Source organism: Abramis brama (genome assembly GCF_963993115.1).
Source record: "Abramis brama genome assembly, chromosome: 10".
In the NCBI taxonomy this organism is placed as follows: domain Eukaryota; kingdom Metazoa; phylum Chordata; class Actinopteri; order Cypriniformes; family Leuciscidae; genus Abramis; species Abramis brama.
In genome coordinates this window covers 29,234,884-29,257,427 of record NC_139972.1, presented here as the reverse complement: position 1 = coordinate 29,257,427, position 22,544 = coordinate 29,234,884, and the positions used below count along the sequence as shown (strand labels likewise).

The 22,544-nt window shown below is 36.6% G+C and overlaps 1 protein-coding gene across 2 annotated transcripts; it reads right to left on the bottom strand.

The window, feature by feature from the left end:
* Nucleotides 1-3,723: 3,723 nt before the first annotated feature.
* Nucleotides 3,724-20,963, bottom strand: LOC311090887 (uncharacterized protein). Of its 2 annotated transcripts, XM_084126510.1 has the most exons (14): nt 20,859-20,963; nt 18,205-18,259; nt 17,909-17,961; nt 16,590-16,970; nt 12,277-12,564; nt 11,886-12,179; nt 10,018-10,050; nt 8,561-8,896; nt 8,154-8,450; nt 7,873-7,975; nt 6,897-6,944; nt 6,523-6,591; nt 5,365-5,380; nt 3,724-5,232 (listed from the first exon to the last, which is right to left on the bottom strand). In XM_084126510.1, the coding sequence occupies exons 2-14, from the start codon at nt 18,237-18,239 to the stop codon at nt 5,170-5,172; spliced, it is 2,016 nt and encodes a 671-aa protein (XP_083982636.1). In that variant the 5' UTR covers nt 18,240-18,259; nt 20,859-20,963; the 3' UTR covers nt 3,724-5,169. The 2 variants fall into 2 exon arrangements, with proteins under 2 accessions (XP_083982636.1, XP_083982637.1); XM_084126511.1 differs by lacking the exon at nt 5,365-5,380 and having other exon boundaries at nt 6,518-6,591.
* Between the last annotated feature and the right edge of the window lie 1,581 nt (nt 20,964-22,544).

The window sequence follows — 22,544 nt, the reverse complement described above, 5'->3', positions numbered from 1 at the left end:
AAATGAACCTACTTCCAAAAAGAGAAGCTCATTTGTTGCTGTGAGGCTCACACCCACAAAGATGAAAAAAATATCTCCTTGGTCATGTCGAAGCTCACCACACCAATGCACTGACATAGTGACATCAGTCAAATATAGGATTTCCTGAACCATATATGAACCACCATTTGTGACTGACAAAAGGGTCTGTACAAACCCTGTTCTGAACCTGCTATTGTGTCAGATAAGGATTATATGTTTTCTTTCACAATCATTGTTACCATATTATTATGGGAGCATTTGGCTTAATCACAATCAGTGATGAATTACAGTTTAATTACTGTAGTTGACCTCTGATTGGCCTCTTGTACACAAATTAATTGACTGGTTTCTCTCTCTTGCAGTATATAGTATCCTCTATTCTAATGAATTGCAAATGCTCACTGACAAACTTTGGTTATCTTTTTTCAAACACCCCCCATCCCCTCCACACTCAAAGTATACGCGGGGGCCATTGCAGCAAATCACGTCCCGGTGGCAGGCCAATCAATTGGGAAACACGATCTGTTTGTTAATGTTGTTAAATCCTCGCCCGTGTTCGGTCCTGTCATGGGACCTCTCCACAGTCCTTTTGGGACCCTCCCTTTGAGCTACTCGAGTCAACTGACCTTCAGTCAGTACAAGTCAAGTATACTTAAGTGCAATTTTAAGTATATTTCTAAGTAAATAAAAAGTAGACTGAAAGGTATACTTTCTTATTTTTAGTTTAAAAGAAGTTTACTAATAGCACACTTGAATAAACTTATTTTTCATAAGGGTATCTGTCTTTACACACACAGGCTATCAGTGCCGGGCCAAGACAGTAGGTATTCCTCATAATATACCTGTTTACAGACGTTTGCTTGGCACTTGTGAATGTTCAAGTGGATGGAACACGTGTGAGTTTTCTGATGCACTTTGGTCGACTTGTCTGTGTGGTTTTATGTCAGTGTGATGGTAATGGTCACATACCACTTCCAGTTTAGAGAGCTAGTGTTTTGCTGTCAAATAGCTCTCTGAACTGTGTTTGTGAGAAGAGATACTTTCTCTGTCTCTCTAAAAAAGAGAACCAAAACAATCAAATCTGGAAATACCTGGTAAGAGCTATATGGTAGAATTCCCATTAATGTCAGCACATTGAATTGTGCTTTTTCCCCCCATTACTTTCTTAAAAAAAAAAAATATATATATGTTTCCCCCCAAGCCAATCACCTGAACCATAAATTATATGTGGCTAGAGTAAGTACTCTGCTTATAGGCACATGTGTTGCTGTGAGGCTCACACCCACCAAGATGAAAGATATTTCGGTAACACTTTACAATAAGGTTCATTAGTTAACTACATTAGTTAACATTAACTAATAATGAACTGCACTTATACAGCATTTGTTCATCTTTGTTAATGTTAATTTCAACATTTACTAATACTTTATTAAAATCTTGTTAACATTAGGTAATGGACTGTGAACTAACATGAACAAACAATGAACAGCTTTATTTTGATTAACTAACATTAATAAAGATTAACAAAAACAGTAGTAAATGTATTGCTCATTGTTAGTTCATGTTAGTTAATACATTTACTACTGTTTAATAAAGGAACCTTATTGTAAAGTGTTACCGATATTTCCTTGGTCTTATCAAGTGTCTGAACTCATCATACCAATGCACTTGCATAGTGACATCACTCAAATATAGTATTTTGACATTCTGACAGTAAAGCCACTATTTGTGACGTTTACAAGAGGGTTTGTTTAAAGATCTTTATAATGCACTAGTGGTACATTTAAATACAAAGTAGAAAACACAGCTGTTACACAGCTAGTTGTCAATTCTAAACCTGCTATTTTGACTGATAGGAAATATAAATGATTTTTCTGTCAGGACCACTACCATCAAATACGATTGACAATTAGCAAACAGTTTGGATTGGCGGTATGGTTCCGTTCTGGGCGAGAACTCCCTGCGCATCCATGCAGCCTAGCATGGATAAGAGCAGGGAAAGCAGCAATAACCCCCCTTGGGGTAAACAGAACAGAACCAACATGAAAGTTTGCAAATATATTTAATTCAAGATTTTAAAGTACAACATATAGTCGAGAATTTATTCTAATTCGAGGAGAATCAGAATGCCAAATCCTGACTGGGCGAGAGGAGGAGCTGGGGATGGAGGAGGGTAATTAGCTCCTGAGAAACGCGATAGCTGCTGATAATACTGAAGGAGCTTATATATGTATACGGTGATAGGCGTTGTATTCCTATTGGTAGATATGGATCAGCTGAGAGTCAGCTGATGCTAACTTGACTAACGTGACCTGCCAGAACTAACGCTATGCTTGATATTTCACAATCACTGTACAAAGATGAATATTTCTGAGAACATTTGTTTTAATCACAATCTAATTCAGTAACACTATACTGTCAATACTGTTAATGATATTGTAAATATTGTGAAACAAGTTTTCACTTATATACTGCAACACAATTTAATGTTTGCTACAGTACTGCATATTCTACAGATATACCAGTTTCCTGATAAAATGCTCTTACAGTTTGAATGAATTACTGTAGATGACCTTTGACCTCTGATTGGCCTCTTGTACACAAAGGCATTGACTGGTTCCTCTCCCTTCAGTAGCCTATTCTGCTTTATTCTGCAGCTCAGGCTCATTAGAAAAACGCAGCCTATACCTGTGGCGTTCCGTCATACACATTTCACGACAGTTTCAAAGTAAAATTTCAAATGAGAGGCACTAAAAGCCTGTTTCGTTTTCCCGGAACAGATGAACGTGAATATGTTTTTATTTATTACGTTGTTTGTTCACCGCGGTTCTGAATTAAAATGAGTGTGCCATAAGCTTAATGCTCCATTTCTAAATAACATACACCTACACTGAAGCCTAAACAGTGTTAACAAAAGCAAATGTGACATAAAATGCAATCGTAACCACGGCATTTTAACTTGTTTTTGAATTCTTGTCTTTGAGCTCTTTTATCGTGACTCGTCTTTCATGGAATTCTTACCCAAGCTCTCTGCATCACAAGTATACTGTAACAGCTGAGCTACCGAGAAAGCTTGATATGTCAGTAAAACCGAACATATGAAGCGGATTAATGATGCAGACTCCAAAATATATTCGTTTACAAATCATACACTATGGTAAAAAGGTTTTTAAGGTAATAACATAATTGTGCAAGGTGCCACCTGAAAACAAGTCTTTATTAATCCATAATCTGCCCCTGTAATCATAATTGTTTGAGAAAACGATTAAAAGTGCTTGCTGTTTTACTGGAAACTGCAGTGTAAGTCTTGGTACGTATTTTGCGTTTTGCAAAAATGTTGCCACTTGTATGTCTTTCCAATGAGCCTGTGTTACTTACAGACACACTTTGATTATCTTTTTTCAAACATCATTTAGATGGTGATACTTTTAGGAAATGTGATGAATGCGACTTTTAAAAAAAAAAGTTGCACATTTATTCACCCAATTTTTTGAGCAAGCAAGCAGTGTTGGTTTGTGTCTCTGTCTGCAACAGCAATACGAGCTATGAACAGTATTGACACCATCAAAACCAACCATGATCTTTGGTCTATTAATGACTGTGTAGCAACATGTGGCTCGCTCAGTAGAGACTACACCACCCTGAAATAACCAAAGAATCAAGCACACGAAAAAACGTCCCACTGAGAAGAGGCAACAGGCGTGAGTTTCCGTTTAAACAGACAATCTTTTATTAGAGATAAAATGATTGACCAGCAATAAGTTTATCACCAAACTTGTATTGGTCAAAAGAAACAAAGTAAAGAAACAAAAAATATATATATATTGCATGTCGCTGCAGGGACTGAGGCTTCCTCTGTGAAGAGCAGGCTAGTATGGCTGCACCCAGCACATAGACAGAAATGGAGACACTGCAATAATAACCCATGTTATAGTGAAGCCTGTGCAGCACCAAACCAGCCTGCTTCAAGGGAATGCTCAGCTCCTGCAAGATACAAAGAAAACAAAATGAAATATTAGAAAGGAAATAAACCAAACAATCCAAATAGGCAAAGTAATAAAAGATAAACACATTCAAAATCAATTTACTAAATAAACAAATACACCAAACAAAACACATATTATGGGAGCACGCACAAAACACTATTAAACACAGTGATGGTTTATATTTATCATATATAAAAGTGTTGGCGTTTTCTGACAATTGTGTCGCTCAAATACACACAAGAGAAATACATAAACTACAAAAAGTAATGTAATTTAACATATACCATTTCACATGTACTGTATCGCGTCACATGTTAAGCATGTGTGTGCAAAATGGTGATTGAACAGTTAATGCAACAGATACACTGTTAACTATTTGACTAAAACATAAAAATAACAAGCAATTCACATTGCCAGCATCAGTATCAGCATGAACAGATCATAGGGTGCCCCACATCCACATTCAGCTCTGGTGTGTGGATTATGGTCAAAACAAATATCTAGTAGGTATTTTTAGATTTGAACCAGCTATTATGACACACCCTAACTGAGCAAAGGACGCCAGTCTTTCTGTAATCAATATTAAAGCCAATATTAGCTAGCCAGTCAAAACTACACAGTCGACGCAAAACTACAGGTTCACAATAACTACTATTAGCGGAAGTGGCTTACCGGAAATCGAACACATTATATTTCAAAAATATATTTGTGAAAGATAAGGTGGAATACATACATACATATACATACTGGAACAAATGCAAATTAGTTACTTAGAGAACACATCAGATGACATTGCTGATGATTTATATACAGAAAGTGATGCTTATATGACTCATCCTGCACAATATAGACTTTTGTCTACACAAATTATGTACTCTAGAATGAAAATGTTTCTCCCCTTTTTCATTTAAGCAAATAAATCATAGGTGCTGTATGACACTTTCTGATCCATTTTATATGTTTTTATGGTTATGTTCTCAGACAAACGTGCTGGAAAGCATTGATAAATGAAAGAGTAGAGCAGAGACAACAGCATTAAAATACATGTAAATACAAAAGTCAATAACAGACAGTGATTATATTTCTAAAAGTATACAATCTGCTTTATTTATTTTGAGCTTAAAAAAACCCACTGTGTTGAACCTTGTTTTGTACATTATCATCAGACATTTCCATACACGTTAAGATCTTCCAAGTTGGCGTAATCAGCCTCATAATCATAACCCTAAATTGAATAATTAAGAAAGAAATGACACAGAGATCAGTCGATAACTTATTTCAGGGCAGCATTTGAAACCATAGAATTTGAATATATTTTCCACAGTTTAAAAATGGTAGAAATAAATAATATACTCACTGAGGATTTTGGCTCACTGAGGTGCATGGTGAAAAGGAAAAGAAGAAGAAGAACAAAATCACTCATAGCCTATCTGTATTTATCATGGCAACTGGAGTTAAAGGAATCTTGAAGTGGCACAGGAACTTTTATTATGACAGTCTCAGGGCTGCCAACTTTTGAGTTTAGCTTGGAGTGATATTTTTTTTTGTGGGTGGTGGTATGTAAAAACAAATATTGCATCACAATAAGTGTAATTGTGATTGTCAAAACATTTGGTAACTAAATAGAATTGTATGAAGTTTAGTGACAACATGTTACAATGTTTACAGATACAGTTAGGATACAGTTTTTATTATTGCTTGACAAAAATTTCAAGATTTCAATTCCATTCTTGTGATTTGATTCCGATTTTGATTCAATATTGACTATTTTGGATACATGTTTATTTTAAATTTTATTTAAAAAAATAATCTCACCTAATGCTGTAAACATAGAGGGCCCAATCTGCTGGTATTATTAAAGGTTAAAAATAATTTTACATTAAATATAATGCAGTTTTTGTTATAATAACAATTATTTAATGACATAAGTAAAAATATAATAAATATGTAATATAGTGCTCAGCAAAATCTCATCTCTAGCTATTTTTTCTATTTAATTAACATGCTATGGTCGTTAAATGGCTTTCCTGAGGTAAATGTAAAGTTATGTGACATAATTGTTCTCCTGCTGTTATATTGACCTCTTTCCGTGGTTGAAAAACACTAATTGGTCGATATTATGTATACTTTCGGTAAGTTGTACTGCATCTTTAAATAAAAAAGTAACAGGTGATCGGTTCACGTGCACTTGAACCGAGGCGCTCAGCGATCTGTCACGTCACATTTACAAGCGCCAAAGGTATTTTTGTCTGAATTTCGTAATAAAATTGACGGAATCTAAGAGCTGAGAATTAGTTTAATATTAAAAGTACCTCTTTGCTCCGCAATTTTTCTGTGCGTGAGAAAATGGATGTGTGGCGTGAGAGCGTGTGAAAAGTGTCAATTGCGTGAGTCTCACGCTCAATGCGTGAGAGTTGGCAGCCCTGCAGTCTGCTCATAGACAGAATAGTATTATTTTGCTGTGCACCATGTTATATTAGTGGTTTAGACCTTGGAAGACACAAGCACACTGTACCTCTTTGGTGATGGCATATGAGGTTTGGAGAAAGGCTTGTTTTCTGACACGTAATATGTGTTGTTTGGCCTGTGAAGAGAGAAGTGTCATCAGTGAGTGGTGTGTAGAAGAAAGAATGTGTGAGGTTATGAATTCTATGAAGATGTTTTTCTCTATGTAATTGTTCAGAAAATAAGGTCCAAATGCTATGTCTGTTGACGTTAAAATAGTTGGATTACAAACATGACTAGTTTGTGCTTAGTTTACTTTTGCAAAGTTATAATTAGACTTTCAACCTGCCATTGTTCACTTCCAATGTACCTAGCACTAGTTGTACTGGAAACAAAGACCAAGAGGTGAAAATTGATAAATTAAGCATAATATTTTATACTCACCTTTGTTCAGATTGTGTTTGTGACCCATGCTTATCCTGACAAGGCTGTCTACAATCAATAAGAATAATGTAAAAGTGAGATACAGCTTCATTTTCTGTTTGCAATGCCTGCTGTTACGGTCTGAAATATTGAATTAATATTTCACCAGCACTGTCTCAAGACTATCTAACCCAAATTTGGGGATAATCTGATAAATGCTCTAGGATGATTTAAGTGTTAAAGGGATAGTTCACCCAAAAATGAAAATTCACCCATGATTTACTCTCCCTCAAGTTATCCTTGGTGTATATGACTTTCTCCTTTCAGACGAATACAATCAGAGTTATATAAAAAAATGTCCTGGCTCTTCCAAGCTTTATACTAGCAGTGAATGGCTGTTTCTGTTTTGATGTCCATAAAAGTCCATCTATCCATCATTAGAGCTCCACACAGCTCTGGGGGGTTAATAAAGACCTTCTGAAGTGAAGCGATGTGTTTGTGTATGAAAAATATCCATATTTAAAACTTTACAAACTGTAATCTCTAACTTCCGCTAACTGTCGTACACATGTTCACGAGAGACTGGTGTTCCAGCGTATAAGTTTGTAAAGTTTTAAATATTGATATTTTTCTTACACAAACCCCAGAGCCGAGTGGAGCATTTTGTTTTAGATGGATAAATAAACCTTTATGGACAGAAACAGCATTTCACTGCCATTATAAAGCTTGGAAGAGCCAGGACATGTTTTAATATAACTCTGATTGTATTCGTCTGAAGGAAGAATGTCGTATACACCTAGGATGACTTGAGGGTAAGTCATGGGCTAATTTTCATTTTTGGGTGAACTATCCCTTTAAGAAAAAGAGAAAATTTAAGTTGCAAGCAGAAACAGTGATATTTTGAGCTCCAGATGGCACTAGTCGGTTTGAGATAGAGACCTCACAATACAGATATTCTAAATGATGAGTATAAGAAAAAACAAAAAAACATCCAAACCTGTGTCGCCTTTTATATATGCAAACTCCAGCAAGTAAGCAAACGAGGATGAACACAAGTGAAGAAGCAATGACATAAGGCCCAAATCCAACCCCTTGAATCCCTATGATAATATTATTGAATAATTAATAGTCACATCTCTCACAAATCATACACTTCAGGTTATTTTAGACCAGTCATATTAATAAACAGACCAATGCAAAAAGAAAATCTCATGAACACAAATTCAAGTAAAGATCCTCCAAAATATCTTGGACGTAACTGTATCAGTCGATACTCACTCTTAACACTCAGGATGGCAGTATGACTCTGTGTTTTACCACCCCAAAAGTTGGCACTGCAGACAATTTCATCTTTCTCTTCATATCCAGTTGGAATGAAGGTCACATCGGACACTGTTTCCCAGACGCCTTCACCCATGTGATTGTGGCTGATAGTTTCTCGGGCTGTTGGGACACTCCAGTTGATTTTGGGAGGGTGAGAGGGGCATGTGTGGTTGACTGAGCATTTGACGGTGACGCGTGTCCCGGGATCGATGTCTTCAGGGAGGGATGACATCACAGGTTTGTCTGGAGAAGCTTTTTAACAAGAAACACAAAGATGTTATATTAGTAACCTCTAGGAGGTGATGAATGAATTACACTTGGTGTAAATGCAACTTTTCACAAGTATAAGTACAAATCCTCACCCTGCATTATAATGAACACACAGCTGTTGTTGAAACTGTATTTCTCGTTTTCTTTTTCTGCTCTGAAGCAGAATGGCCCGTTGTCATGAGTTTGCACATCATCCATCTCCATAGTACAGTTCTGTTCATCCGGGTTTCCCAGGAGCCTTGTGCGGTTTTTGAAGTTGTCTAAGATGTTGCCCTTATTAGTGTGGAACATGTAGCCATCTTTTTTGGTGACCCAAATAAACTGGAGGCCGGTGACATATTCTTTTTCCATCTTGAAACTGCATGGTATTACCACACAGGAACGAGTCAACGCTGTGATCATGGACATCACGTCCGCCTGATTTTGGTCTAAAATGACATATGATCCCATATAATTAATGAGTTAATTAATGGGATTAATCGATATTGCAGAACTGAAAGTATTATTGTTTATTAATAATTATGAGCGCAGAACAATAGTATAAATATGAGAGTAGCGTAAGGTTGTGAGTCCACCAAAGCCAGCATATTTTTTCAATTGTTTTAAATGGGAGCGCCGCATATTTAAAAATACCAGCAGTGTGACGTGGTGCTGAGCGTCTATAGGCTTTATGCCGAACTACACATGAACAAACAGGACAACTGGTCTCATAGCATCTCCTTACTGGAAAAAAGTGTTAACAGCAGTACTAACTGAGAGCGATATCAATAGACTTTTAAGGTAATCAGCTAACCTAGCTAGTTCTTTTTAAGATTGTTTTTTTTTTAATGTGATTTAAATATTTAAATGTCATTGAGAAGAAGATAAAACATTTTTAGCTATCAATCTGCATTATGCTCATATTTGCTCACTCCTTTGAAGGTATCTTGAGTAAAACAACGATGCAATCTGTTTTACAGAATACAAAAGTTTGTTGCGCACATCCCCCATCTCACACTGAATGCTTGGCGGGTTTTTTTCTGCTGTTGTGCCAAATTCTGTGACCCACTGGAATAAGTGACCTTAGTAGGCACTGTATTTGAGCTAATCCCACCTGCTCCTAATCCCAATCCTAACCCTACCATCACTACAGCACCTTCTAGGGTCACTTAATTCTGTGGGTCACTGAATTCTGCACTGGACGCCAAGAGTTGAAAATTTTTTAACTTTGGGTAAAGCACAGCGCTCATCACTGTCACTTTTTACCCAGCCATCCAATCACAGTGGAGGGAAGGGCAGGACAAATACAACACGACCAACCATCACATCTTGCTTGTACAATGGCAACAGACGACAACAACAAGCAAAACAATGGAACAAATAATTTAAATCAGATAACACTTCTGTGAACATTCCGGGTCATAGCACCAAAGTGTCTCAACTGAATAATATGCTGCACCACTGAAGTGCTCTCAAGCGCCCACAGCAAGGTGATTTTAGAAGAGCGCCTGGTGTTTTGGCTAAAAACACTTTGGTGGACACACGGCCTAAGAAGGAAAAATCCACATACTTTCATTCAGGATCTGGACTGGTTTCTGATACTCTGTAAAATAATGAGTAGAAAACAATAAGTAAAAACATTTTAGGCTGCTTTATTTATGGTTGGTTTTGGTGTTAGTGAAGTGTCACATTTGAGCCTTAGGATAAAAACATATTAGTATTAAATGCAGTAACAAGCCTCAATACTCAAGGTACTGTGCTATTAAACCAGAGCTGTGTCCGAAATCGCCCACTATACCCTTAAATACGGCACTATTTGAGGGGACAGACATTTGTAGTGGTGTCTGAAACCATAGTGGATATTATCGAGTGTACTCTTTCAATCCCACAATGCACCACAATCACAAGTGCACAACTGATGTATGCTGAAAGGTTAAAAAATACGTCTCTGGGTTATGTATATTACCTGGTTCCCTGAGAATGGGAACGAGACACATGTCATGGTGTTGACGCAATGGAAATGTCAATACCCACGCCACCATACTGAGAGTACAGGAAGGAGTCACCCCGAGAGGATCTAAGAGACCCTGGGGTTGACTCTACATTCACACTATAAGACCTGATGAATGTGTGCAGGGGGGACCATCCTGCTGCACCACAAACATTGAGTAAATACACAACTCTTGATAGCACCTTAGAAGCAGGAATAATTCGGGTAGTATGGGCCTTAACTCCTAGAGGCGAAGCGACCCCTTGTGCCTTATACGCCAAAGTGACCACATCCGAAACCCAGTGAGATATGGTCTGTTTGGAAACAGCAGAACCCCACTTGCGCCCTCCAAAAGCAGACAAAAAGTTGATCAGATTTATATCACTGGCCTGAGCAGTGGACGTAAACCCTAACAGCTCTTACTGGACATGACTTGGATGAAATGATGAAGAAGGCACCTAAGGGACCTTATCCAGCTTAAGGTGCAGTATCTCCTTGATCAGTCCAGGGGCAAAATCCAGGCAGGAGGATGTGACGGACAAGGCATGCAAGTCTCCTAGCCTTTTTAATGGGGTAATAGCAATCAGCAAAGCCACCTTGAGGGTAAGAAGCTTCACAGAGGCTGACTCTAAGTGCTCAAAGTGAGCATCTAACAACCCTTTCAATACAATAGATCTGCAGTGGTCCAATACAATGGTCTGCGGACAGGTCTCAGCCATCTAGCACCACACAAGAAACGGGACACCAGGACATGTTTCTCCACTGAAACCCCTTTAATTTGGTTGTGGCAAGATGAAATAATGACCACATTAACCTTAAAGGTCGCGGGAGTCAGCTGAGAGATAATCTTGAAGAAACTCCAGTTCTGAACCAACTGGGCAATCAAGCTAGGCTAAGATGGCATTGCTCAAGCATGATGAGAAAATATACCATTTAAGAGCATACAGCTTTATAGTAGAGGGAGCCCTAGCCTTTGGGATGGTATTAATAACAGACCAGAATCTATGAACTGGATCTCTGGTTGGGGGTGAAAGATTGTCCCCTGAGCCTGGGACAGAAGGTCCCTCCTGCTTGGAATCTCCCATGGAGAGCCTCTCCCACAGAACTCCCTATTTATTTAAATGAGGAAATACAGAAATCTCAAAACCTTCTTGACAAACTAACATTTAAATAATATGTTTCAAGTCTCCAATACAATCTGACATGAACTATCTAATAAATGTTGTTTCTTATGATTAAAAAACAGTGTATTCTCATTGCTGTATACACATAATTCTGTGAACCATTCAACTCAGATCAAGCACTGTTTGTGCAAACTTTACAACAAGGCATAATTTGAAATTTCTTTAGTTATCAAGTTTATTAAATACAAAAAGATAAGATACCACTATAATAAAGAGACATGGAGAGATCACATACATCATACATGATGCTGATAAATTACTCACGTTGTACACGTAAAGCAACAGAGGTTTCAGCGTTTCCTCCAGAAAATTTTGCAGTGCAAATCAATTTCTTCCCATGGTCGTCTTTTGATCCCAGAAAGGTTATGGTGGAATAGGTGACCCGATTTAAACCAGAGAGTGTGTTGCTCCCCATTGAGATCTGCATGTTCTTATAGTTCCATGTGATGGTTGGAGTCTCTCTCTGGCAGGAGTGATAGACGGAACAAGTGAAGTTCTTTGCGACACCCTCTGTGACATCTGCTTGTCCAGGCTCAATCGTTATTTTATCATGAACACCTGCAATTAAATTGAGATCTTGATATAGGTTCAAATGTGACATTTAAATAGAACTTAACAATAACACACAAAGCAGTTTATATGTGTGTTTACTCACATTTAGCACTTTTGTCTTTTGTAGCTGTCACTGTTTTGTCACCATAATATGTTACAGAACATTTAATAGTCAAGCGTTCTGCTTTTACGACACTTGTGCGTGTCAGAGTGATGTTCCACAGGCCGTCTTCAAAATGCTGATGGTATATTTTGTCATTTCCTTCTATACCGTTCAGAATGATGTCTGGTTTGCTGTATGGACACGTGTGGAAAGTCGAACATGCTACTGTGATGGTGTCACCCGTCCTTTCACCTCCATAAATATTGATGCTCGGCTGCTGTGGACTTGCTATAATTCACAGACACATTATACTTAGTACTGTACATACATTTTGATATACAATATGTAATACAGTAGCTGCAAAATGTAATTGGACACTTAAAATGTCTGAATGTCATTGCATTAGATAAAAACAGAGAGGCCTCTGCAAACAAATGATACTAGAGTGTTTTTTTGTTGTTGTTGTTTTTTTAACTAACTTTGTAACCTTTTTTAGCCACTTTTCAATTATTTTTAACAAACTTGGGTCATTTTTGAGGATGTATGAAATCAGTTCCTCATGTCATGTCAGCAGTATAACCAACAGTAGGGCTGCACGATAGCTAATGATCAAAATGATAATACACAATTATTTTGCTAAAAATAATAATGACTATTAATCACAATTATTGTAATTTCAGAAACTTTTACAGAAAATTATTGGACTTTTCACATCAGCACAAATCAAGAGAAGCATGGTTTATTTGACCTCATCTAGAAAACAGAAAACATATTTGTGTGAAAGAAAACAGACTGGCTGTGTTACAGTTTCATTTGAGCAAAATATCGCAGTGGAAATTGCCAATTCCTACTTACGTGTTTGCCTGTCCTTTCAGATCAATAGCACTTTTTTCTCAGTTCAGAAAGAGTATGTGCACCGTGGTTGGGAGGTTTAAGTCAAACACTGAGCAGAAAATGTATCCATTAAAAACCAAAGCTCAGATTGGGGGATTTAAACTCTTGACATCTGGCAACCGCAAGCATGAAAGCTGGAGTACCAAGTGTCAAATGAAAATGAAAGTTTTCAGAATAAATAACCAGCAGGCAAATATTCCAGACAATTATGCCTAAAATATGATTTATCGTGCAGCCCTTAACCACCAGTGTAGTTCATCATACATTAACATAATAAACGATATGAAAGTTTGCAAAGTTGGACAACTATGGAAGTAAAACAATGACAAATGTTTTTGAAACAAAAAAAGCTTGTTGAATTGCACTACTTGAAAAAAAAATGCATTGCATTAACCCTGCTTGAAAATGCTGCATTAAAATGCATTGTTTTAGGGCTTGCATTTTTATGGGCTGAAATTCAACATGGTTGTATATTTAAGCTGTGAATATTTTAATTAAAAAAACATTTCACACACAGTCTCATAATTAAATTAAATAAGCCATATTCACCTTTCAGATTTCACTTCCAAAATACTTATTCTGTTTAAAAATACAACCTATAATTGCACGATACAGAGAGAAGCAGACAGCAAAACGGTTTTATTGAACAGAGGCACGGAGTGGAACAATGGGAGACTGGCGAGTATGAATTGGAGAATCAGAACTGGATGAACTTAGCTGAACGATAATCTTGATATCTCGTTTGCAGGTGATGGAAGAGGACTCGGCGGGCTGATGGCAAGAAACAGAAGACGGATGACGGGAAGCGGATGATCGGAGAAGAAGTTCAGGTGAGAAATCTTCGAGGTAAGTAGGAATCGTAAGTAATCGAGTAGAGTCTGTAGGTTCACGTAAGGACAAGACCAGACAAGGAAGTGAAGGAGAAGTGCCTCTTTATAGTGTGTTGATGATGAAGTGCAGGTGCGGTGAATCAGAATTCTGGGGAGAGTGAACGAGTGGGCGGAGCGTGCTGATCTGGTGACTCTGTGACAATAATATTCAACAGGCAATTTTTGGTCCATTTTATTTCGCTTTACAAATTCGCTTACACAAATTCAGTGGTTCAAATTCGACAGAAATTTCAACAATTGACTTCCGGGAATGGCAGGAATATCAGTAGATTGCCTATTGAGAATCGCCATAGCTGTTAGTCTTCCTCACCAGCGGGTGGTGCACGCGAGTGTTGACAAAGACTAGAGCAACAGGTGAGAGATTCATTCATTCATAAAAACGGATTTACAGAAATGGAGCAAGTGGTAAGTATTTCCATAGATATCATATAATAAAAGCTAGATGTCACATCCGCGCTGCTGGCCAATGGAGGTCTACGTCCGCACACGGCGGCCATCTTGCCACAGGGAGTTCGCTCACTCGTAACATTGTGTTAATGGTGCATGTACTTTTTAAATAACCATAACTTGCTAAATTTCTACTGATTTTCAAACGGTTTGGTTTGTTATAAACGTCAGAGATGTAGTTATGACACTGCATACTTATCAATAAATATAATATTATATATTTAAACATGTTCAAGCATCCAGAATTATAGCCACGTTAATAACGTTTGTAAGAAACAAAACCGTTTGTAAATCCGTCAAGATTTCAGCGAGATAAGAGGATTTGTGTTCGTGCTGATCACTCACCTTACTTCAGATACCACAGAGCTCGCCAGAAAGCTTCCCTGTGGCAAGATGGCCGCCGGTGTGTTGCCGTTCGAGACTCTGCCTTAAGACATCTAGCCTTATATGGATATCTATGAGTATTTCTGATGATTAGGTCCAGTATATATATATATATACAATTAACGCAGCACTTTTTTTTTTTTTTTTGCCTCATTTTAATGATTTCCTGTTGCGGCTGCTATTGAAAAGGCTGAAAATATGCCGTCGCGCCCATCTGTGGTCAGCGATCAGGTTTCATTCTCGCGCAGCTTTCATGAGCGGGTCTTTTCCGTTCCGTGTGTGTGGCTCGCTCTCTGTTCTGTGTGTGTGTGTGTGTTTCGGCGCGCTGCGCTCTCTGCTCAATGTTCTGCTCTGTGTTTGCGCGTTCTGCTCTGTCATTAACGGCCCATACGCTCCAATCATGTACCGATCACACACTGGAAAAGCAAAGTCCGCTCAAATAACGTGAAATTTCTCAGTAGTAGACTTCTGTTTGCAATAGCCCTACTGAGCTGGTATAGTCATGCTGGGCAACAATGGTAAAATGACCTGCTCTGATCTGGTAATAATAGCTTTGTAGGACTAGATTTTATTTTGATAATTAGTAAAAAATAAAATAAAAATAAATCTGTTAAATTGATTATGTTGATTGATTATTGAAAAAGAATAATATATTGATATACTGATGTTTAATATTATTTTAATATAGGGCTATTTTCTGTTCCTTTTTTTCCTGTGTTGTTTAATTTAATTAGGTGATTCTAAGTTTAAATATTGATGATTACAAGCTTGGGGGAATTGCAATTAATTGCAATTAATTACAGCAAATTGTGCAATTAATTAGTTTTTTTTTTTTAATCGATTCCCAGCCCCAATATATATATATATTGTATACGGCCTATTGTATATAAAAGCTGATAAAGACACAAAAGATGTGTTTACATTTAAGTCTTAACAGTTAGTTTTGCTCAAAGCAGCTTTTCTTGTAGGCTAAGCAGCTTTCTCTACTGTGAACGAGATTATAATGTTATTCCCCGATGCTGATGTACAGATAAAACGTTAATTCTGACATAGTAGAGATATATTTCTCTCTGTTGTTTCGTTTTCTTAATGTTATATCGCAGCACTGTGCTGCAGAACTGGAGATTCCCTCAATATGTCATTCTCCAGGATTCCCCTGCGGTCAGGACACTTAACGCTTAATGGACTATTGCAGTGATATAAAAGACCAAACTCGCACCTTATTGGGGATGTAGGCTATACTAGATAGGAACAGGCAAGCGGACTCAGAATAAGAATGTAACACGCAAAGTTTCATGCTAAGCGATTCCCACTGAAATACTGGCGTAAAGTTGGCTTGACACTGGATATTCGCACATTTAGGGACCGTCTCTAAAGTTGCATACAACATTGGTACACACGTTTCTAACTTCAATAGCATTTGAAGAGAATGACTTACAGTCATAAAACCAACTGTACTTCCATAGACAACCAGGAAGTGTTCAAGACCTTTTTTCTTTATTTTGAACAAAATATCTATTGTCTTAATTTCATGAAATGTTTTATTAATATTGTTTATTAAAGAAAAAAAACAAAAAACATACAAAGACATGTACAAATGTACAAACTTATTTGGGCAAATTGTCTGGCCTTTATTTTTAAATGTTATTTTAGCAAATAAACTGATTAGAAGAAAGTTTATTTTGGGAATTTACATACCGTCGACAAGGATAGTAGAGGTGACATCATAAAATGCATAGGTGCGCCATCCAACATTTTCAGGGTCAATCCATGCATATATTTTTTCTCCATGGTGGGAATATTCCAGGTTTTTGATCAGCAGACTGCAATCCCCACTTGATGTTCTATATAAATCCGTTTTCCATCTGAATTTCTCAATTACATCATTTAGATACCATTGATCATAAACTAAAGGATAACCACGAGAGGCCCACTGATACCACACAACTCTATGTGGGTCTTTGGGTGGATACGATGTGTAAGAGAAAGAACATGGTATAACCAGACAGGAACCTTGGAGACCGTGAATTTCTTTCGGCATTTTCACTTCCCATGCTAAAGTATCAAACAACAGAACACCTGTGGAAAAAAAGTTGAAGAACATTATTGCTGAGTTGAAGATTAAGAAAACTTAAAAAAAACACACACAAAAAAAACACATTAAGTCTTTATTGTTTTCCACCAACATATATTCTGCTTTCAATCACAGAAGTAATAGAAATATGTTATTCACTGCTGAAAAATGGACAGCACGCAGACCAAATTAATTGATAATTAAAAATTAATAACATTGATCAACACTGATTATCTATTTTATTGAATAGTTATTGCAGTTGTTGTGGAATCACCACCAATCAGTAAAGCGAGACACAGTTGATGTTGAGTACACCTAATCACTCCGTATGACAACTCACAGATACCTACATCGCCAGCTGCTTTTTCTTCTGGCTTTGCTTTTCGCTTGGCTGCCCCTCAAATATGCTTGCATCTTGGTGTTATCATAAAAAGTTAGTAAATTAAAATGCACCACTGACTGGTGAATGGTCTTTAGACATACCTTTAAATTATGTGAGGTTTATGCATGTTATTTGCTTGGATAGAGGCAGATTTGTTTGTTGTATCATATCGCATCATACATTTAGAGGGTGGGGACCACTTTGAACCCGTTTTACAATGCCATGAACACAACTTAATTCTGTCTAGCTAAATATAGGTTGCAGATTTGTGGAAATTAAACAACCTTCTTTTTTGCTCAAGTAGGCAAATCTGATAGTATTGGTCTGACTATAATATTAGACTATATAAACTGTTTGGTGTGCAACCATTAAAATTACCAAGAAGCAGCACAAGAAAAGACAACAGAAATCTTCAAAGATAAATATACTGAATTACCTGACCTAATGTAAGCGACTGAGGTCATAACTTTTTTTTTAAATATCTTTGAAATATATGCATGCTGTACACACTTATCAATTGAACCTATACTGTATGAAAAAGAGAAAAAAAGAAATCTATACCTTGTAAAAGCAAATGAACAAGCAGAGGTCTCATCATGTTTCCTGGGTTTGCCCTAAGGTGAAATAAAAACAACTCTTGTTTTACATATACAAAAATAAAAATAAAAAAATAAAGTGAAGACAGTTCTAAAGAATGGAAATGTTATCCAATGGATTATCTGTTGCGCTCATTCTAAAGGTATTTGGATTTGTGGATTCAAATGTTTGGAAATTGAAACATTAAGACTTATCATAAAGTATCGTAAAATCACTTTGAAATGTTAAATGTAAAGTATTATACCCTTTTTCATTCTTACCTTCTTAATGCAGTTTGATTTGCAATGGTCACCATGTACTACAAAATGCAAGAAACTGTGAGAAAAAGACAAAAATGAGATCCAATAAGAGAAAGTGCGAACTGTACCCTTATACTCTTCATTAGTGAAACTGCTGAGCGGGTAACAGATCGAGAGATGTGTGACTTTCTTCCAAATAAGGCTGTTTGCTTACTGTGCTATTTGAGGCTGAAATGTTAGCATTGCTGATAGACTTCTCCAGTAAGAAATCTTCTAAATCCTATCAATTGTTTTCTTTAAGAAATTCATTGTATTATTAAAAAAATAAAATAAAATTCTAAAATTGTAGAATTATGACATCTTTTTTGGTGATGGCCATGAGAGCTACTGCACATTTGCTGAGGGATATCAGTGTTGGATCCCACCCACCCATATAGGCTGCTGTCACTTTAAGACCTCATGCATGGATCCAATATCAACATTCATTTGATTTCTTTCTCAACTATTTACGTTCACTTACAGGAAGAGTAGGCACTTTAAGAGGATGGCAATAGCACATTAGCTTTGAAAATATAGATCCCACCCTCCCTTCAGAACGATTTCCAAAGCCATGCCTCCTACAAATCAGATGAACGCATCACATACAGCCAGAGTTTGCAAACCCTCACAAGAGATGGCGTCAATATACCCAATATTGGGTATTGCATTTCAAATCACATAATATTATAATAATGAACGTAATCAACTCAAAGAGCTCTGACTTACTACCTCACTGCTGCAGTTTATTTTTGGCATTGATAGTGTTGCTGAAACAGCTCCAGGTAGAACGTCATAGGTTTGCGATCTCTTAATTATGGCAATTTTCCATGTTTAGCTGCATAACTATGACACATTTGTGTGTTTTTTTCAAGGGCAATGTTTTCATTAGCTATGCTAATGTGTGCAGTTGCATTCAGCTGCACACAGCGTCAGAGCACGTCTTGTCTTTTCCATTTCAACAGCTTTTTCACTTATCAATAGAGTACAAGGATTATGTCAGTGATATATCACATGATGATTTAAAGATGCTGTACGTAACTTTTTTACTCTACTAAAGCATAAAAATGCCATAATACGTCTGCAGATATTTAGGAAACATGCTAAGTTCACATACTCGTGTCTCTGAAAAACACTTCTACAACCAGTTATTTTCTTATTATTTTACACTTTCTGTGTTGTCAGTCGGGTTTTGTTCTGTGTGACCTCGCCCACTGCCAGTTCACCCAATAGTATTTTGATACCCCGGGATGCCAGTTGGCAGGAAACACAGCGTATTGCATCCTTGGAAACAAGCACACAAACTGGGTCAGAGATTGCAGATTCCACACAAGTAAAAAGCCTCGATATCCATCAAAAAATCTCAATGAATAAGAGCATGTTCTTTCAAGGTCGCCTGGCAAGACCGGTCTCCACGAGAACACAAGTCCGTTCTTTGTGTTATTGGACTTGAGAAACAGCTAGAGTGTGGTTGGACTTGCACAGATGTCATGCCAACGCATGTCAAAAAAAAAAAAAAAAAAAAAAAAAACTCTCGAGTCAGCGAAGTGACTGTGCAGAATTGTGCAGTCAGGTGCTGTTGCTCTTCCCTGACTGCGCTGATCAAAAGCACAATAGGAAACAATGCTGACGACGACACAGCTTAATGCTTATTGGTTTAAACAACCGATGGTGTATGGTTCTCTTTTAAAATGTTTGATTTTAAAAACTCTGATATCATGTTTTTATGTGTATTAATGTGTGAATATTCCCAAACTCTCTGACAGTTCAATCTCTTTATAGGTTATGTGATTGTTGCCATTCTATAAATATATATATAAACATTAAAAAGATAAACACATCTTTTGAATGGAATTAAATAACAAGTACTTTGGGTGTCTTGTTCATCATATTTATTTTCACAAAAAAGCAACAGAACTTAAACCTCATGTTTATTTGCTGCACTTTTTTCACACCTCTTTTCACTGCAACCGCGAGGCAAGCCGCATCCGCAACTCTAACAAGCCTGAAATGTGTTGCAACACATATGATATAGGGACCGTCAACAAAGTGCGTGAAAGAGGGTAAACGGTCAATGGTTCCCCATCTGATTGTTTTTCAAAGTTAAAGGTACACTATAAAATAATATAAAATATAATAAAATATAAACACTATAGGCTTACAATAGTGAATCAGGGTAAGACAAAAACACGTTCTGGAAGAAAGATTGATGATATATTGACTGATTGATGATTATTTGTACTTTTGTAATGTACTTTTATAGTGTACCTTGAAACAAACAGACACACATAACGCTTATTCATGTAACAAATATTGTTAAAAATAGTAAAAGTAGTTGTTATTATATGGTTTTATTACTATTAATAAAATGTTTTAATAAATAAAACAATTAAAAAAAATCCTAAATTCAAAGTAGGCTATATAAAATTGGTCTATTTCAGGTCCTTATGTCCTGTTTCTGGTTCCAAGAAAAACATTTAGATGTCCGTTTTATTCACAGAATCATAACACAACACATGCTATTAAAAGATAGTTGGCAGATTCTGAGAAATGAACTGATTTAACGTTAATCACTTTGCCTTCTCAGGAAACTTCGAGACGTACAGTGATAAAAAAAAAGAAAGAAAGAGTGCGCTTACCAATCTTTGCTTATCTGCTTGGATAATGCTGTCCTCGTGTTTTTAATTTCCCTTTTTTCTTTTTTGGTTCTGCACACAATACTTTCCCTCCTACAGTATATCCATTTGGTCATGTGACTGTGTCTGTGACAGACTTCAGAGTGATGTCAGAGGATGAGCGGTTGATATCACTTGATATAATAAAATTCTTGTTTACTCATTTAAAAATGCTGAACAGAATTTTTTTTTTTTAAAGCTCATTCTAAAAAAAAGGCTTTTGATTATTCATAATTTTTTATTTTTTTTAAATGGCAAACAAGAGAGCAGACGCATTATTAAATATATAGCATTATTAAATATATAGCATTATTAAAAACCAGTATGTGTAGATGAGGATAGTCAATTAAAAATATGCAGAAATATGTGTGAAATTTTTAGGGGAAAAGCTGTATTCTGATGATCTTTTATGAAATGTGAACATTGATTATGGCCAAGCATGCGCCCTTAAAATAGCATATGAATACTAACATGCGCAACGCACCACTGACTTTAGACTAGGTTTTTCCTGGTCAGTGGCGGAATTGTTTTCTAAACCTGCAAAATAACACCAGGGAACGTTTGCGCCGGAACACGCCTCCTCTTTGCACTGAACCGCCCCCGGGAGAGCAAGTTCATTCCCTAATTTACCGACGTGCGTCTGTGGAGGGAAAAGTCCGCTGTGCGCGGGTGCAAAATAGGAATGATACATGCGTCGGTGTACAAAGTCAATTGCGCTGGGTGCAAGATAGGGCCCTCTATCTTGTAAATTCATTTTCCTAACATTAAGAAAGCAGTGTTGGTTTCTGTAGAGGACTTTTTCTGACTGAAAGTTAGCAGCTATGAAAAGATAATGACATCATCCATTATAACCTTCAGTCTCTTAATGCCTGGAACAAATGCAAATTAGTTATAAATGATATACATCAAGTGATGCGTATATATAATATAATATAATATAATATAATAATAAAATGTAACTCCCCCTGAAAATGTATACAAATAAATCATCAAGGTGCTGATTGTTTTAAATGCTATATTTATTTATGGTTATGTTCTCACACGTACATGCTGGAAAGCATTGATAAATGAGACAGAGAGTAGAGCAGAGACAACAACATTAACAAAATATAGCTAAAAATTTACAATCTGTTATATGCTTTTATTTTGAGCAGTTTAAAAATAAATAAAAAAAATAGAATAAACAGTGTTGAACAGTCTTTTGTCCAATACATGTTGACTTAATCCATATTGTTGTAAGCAGCCTCATTATCATCACCCTTAATGGAATGTTTGGAATGGAAAGGTCAGTTAATAAAATATTTCAGGGTAGCATTTGAAATCATTTAATCAAATCATTGAAATGTTTTCCACAGTTTAATAATGTAATGGTAGAAATTAATAGTATACTCACTGAGTATGGTTTTTGCTCACTGAGGTGCATGGTGAGAAAAAAAATAATTTAAAAAAATCACATAATGTTTGCATTGATCATTGCAACCATTAGCTAAAGTTCAGAATTCTTGAAGCGGTATTGCTAATTTTAACTCTCTGCTCATATACAGACTTTAGGCCTTGAGGGACTCAAATGTGGTTGAAAATCCTAATACATAATTGGTAATGCCATACAGGTTTGAATTAAGTCTTGATTCCTGACACTGTATGTATTGG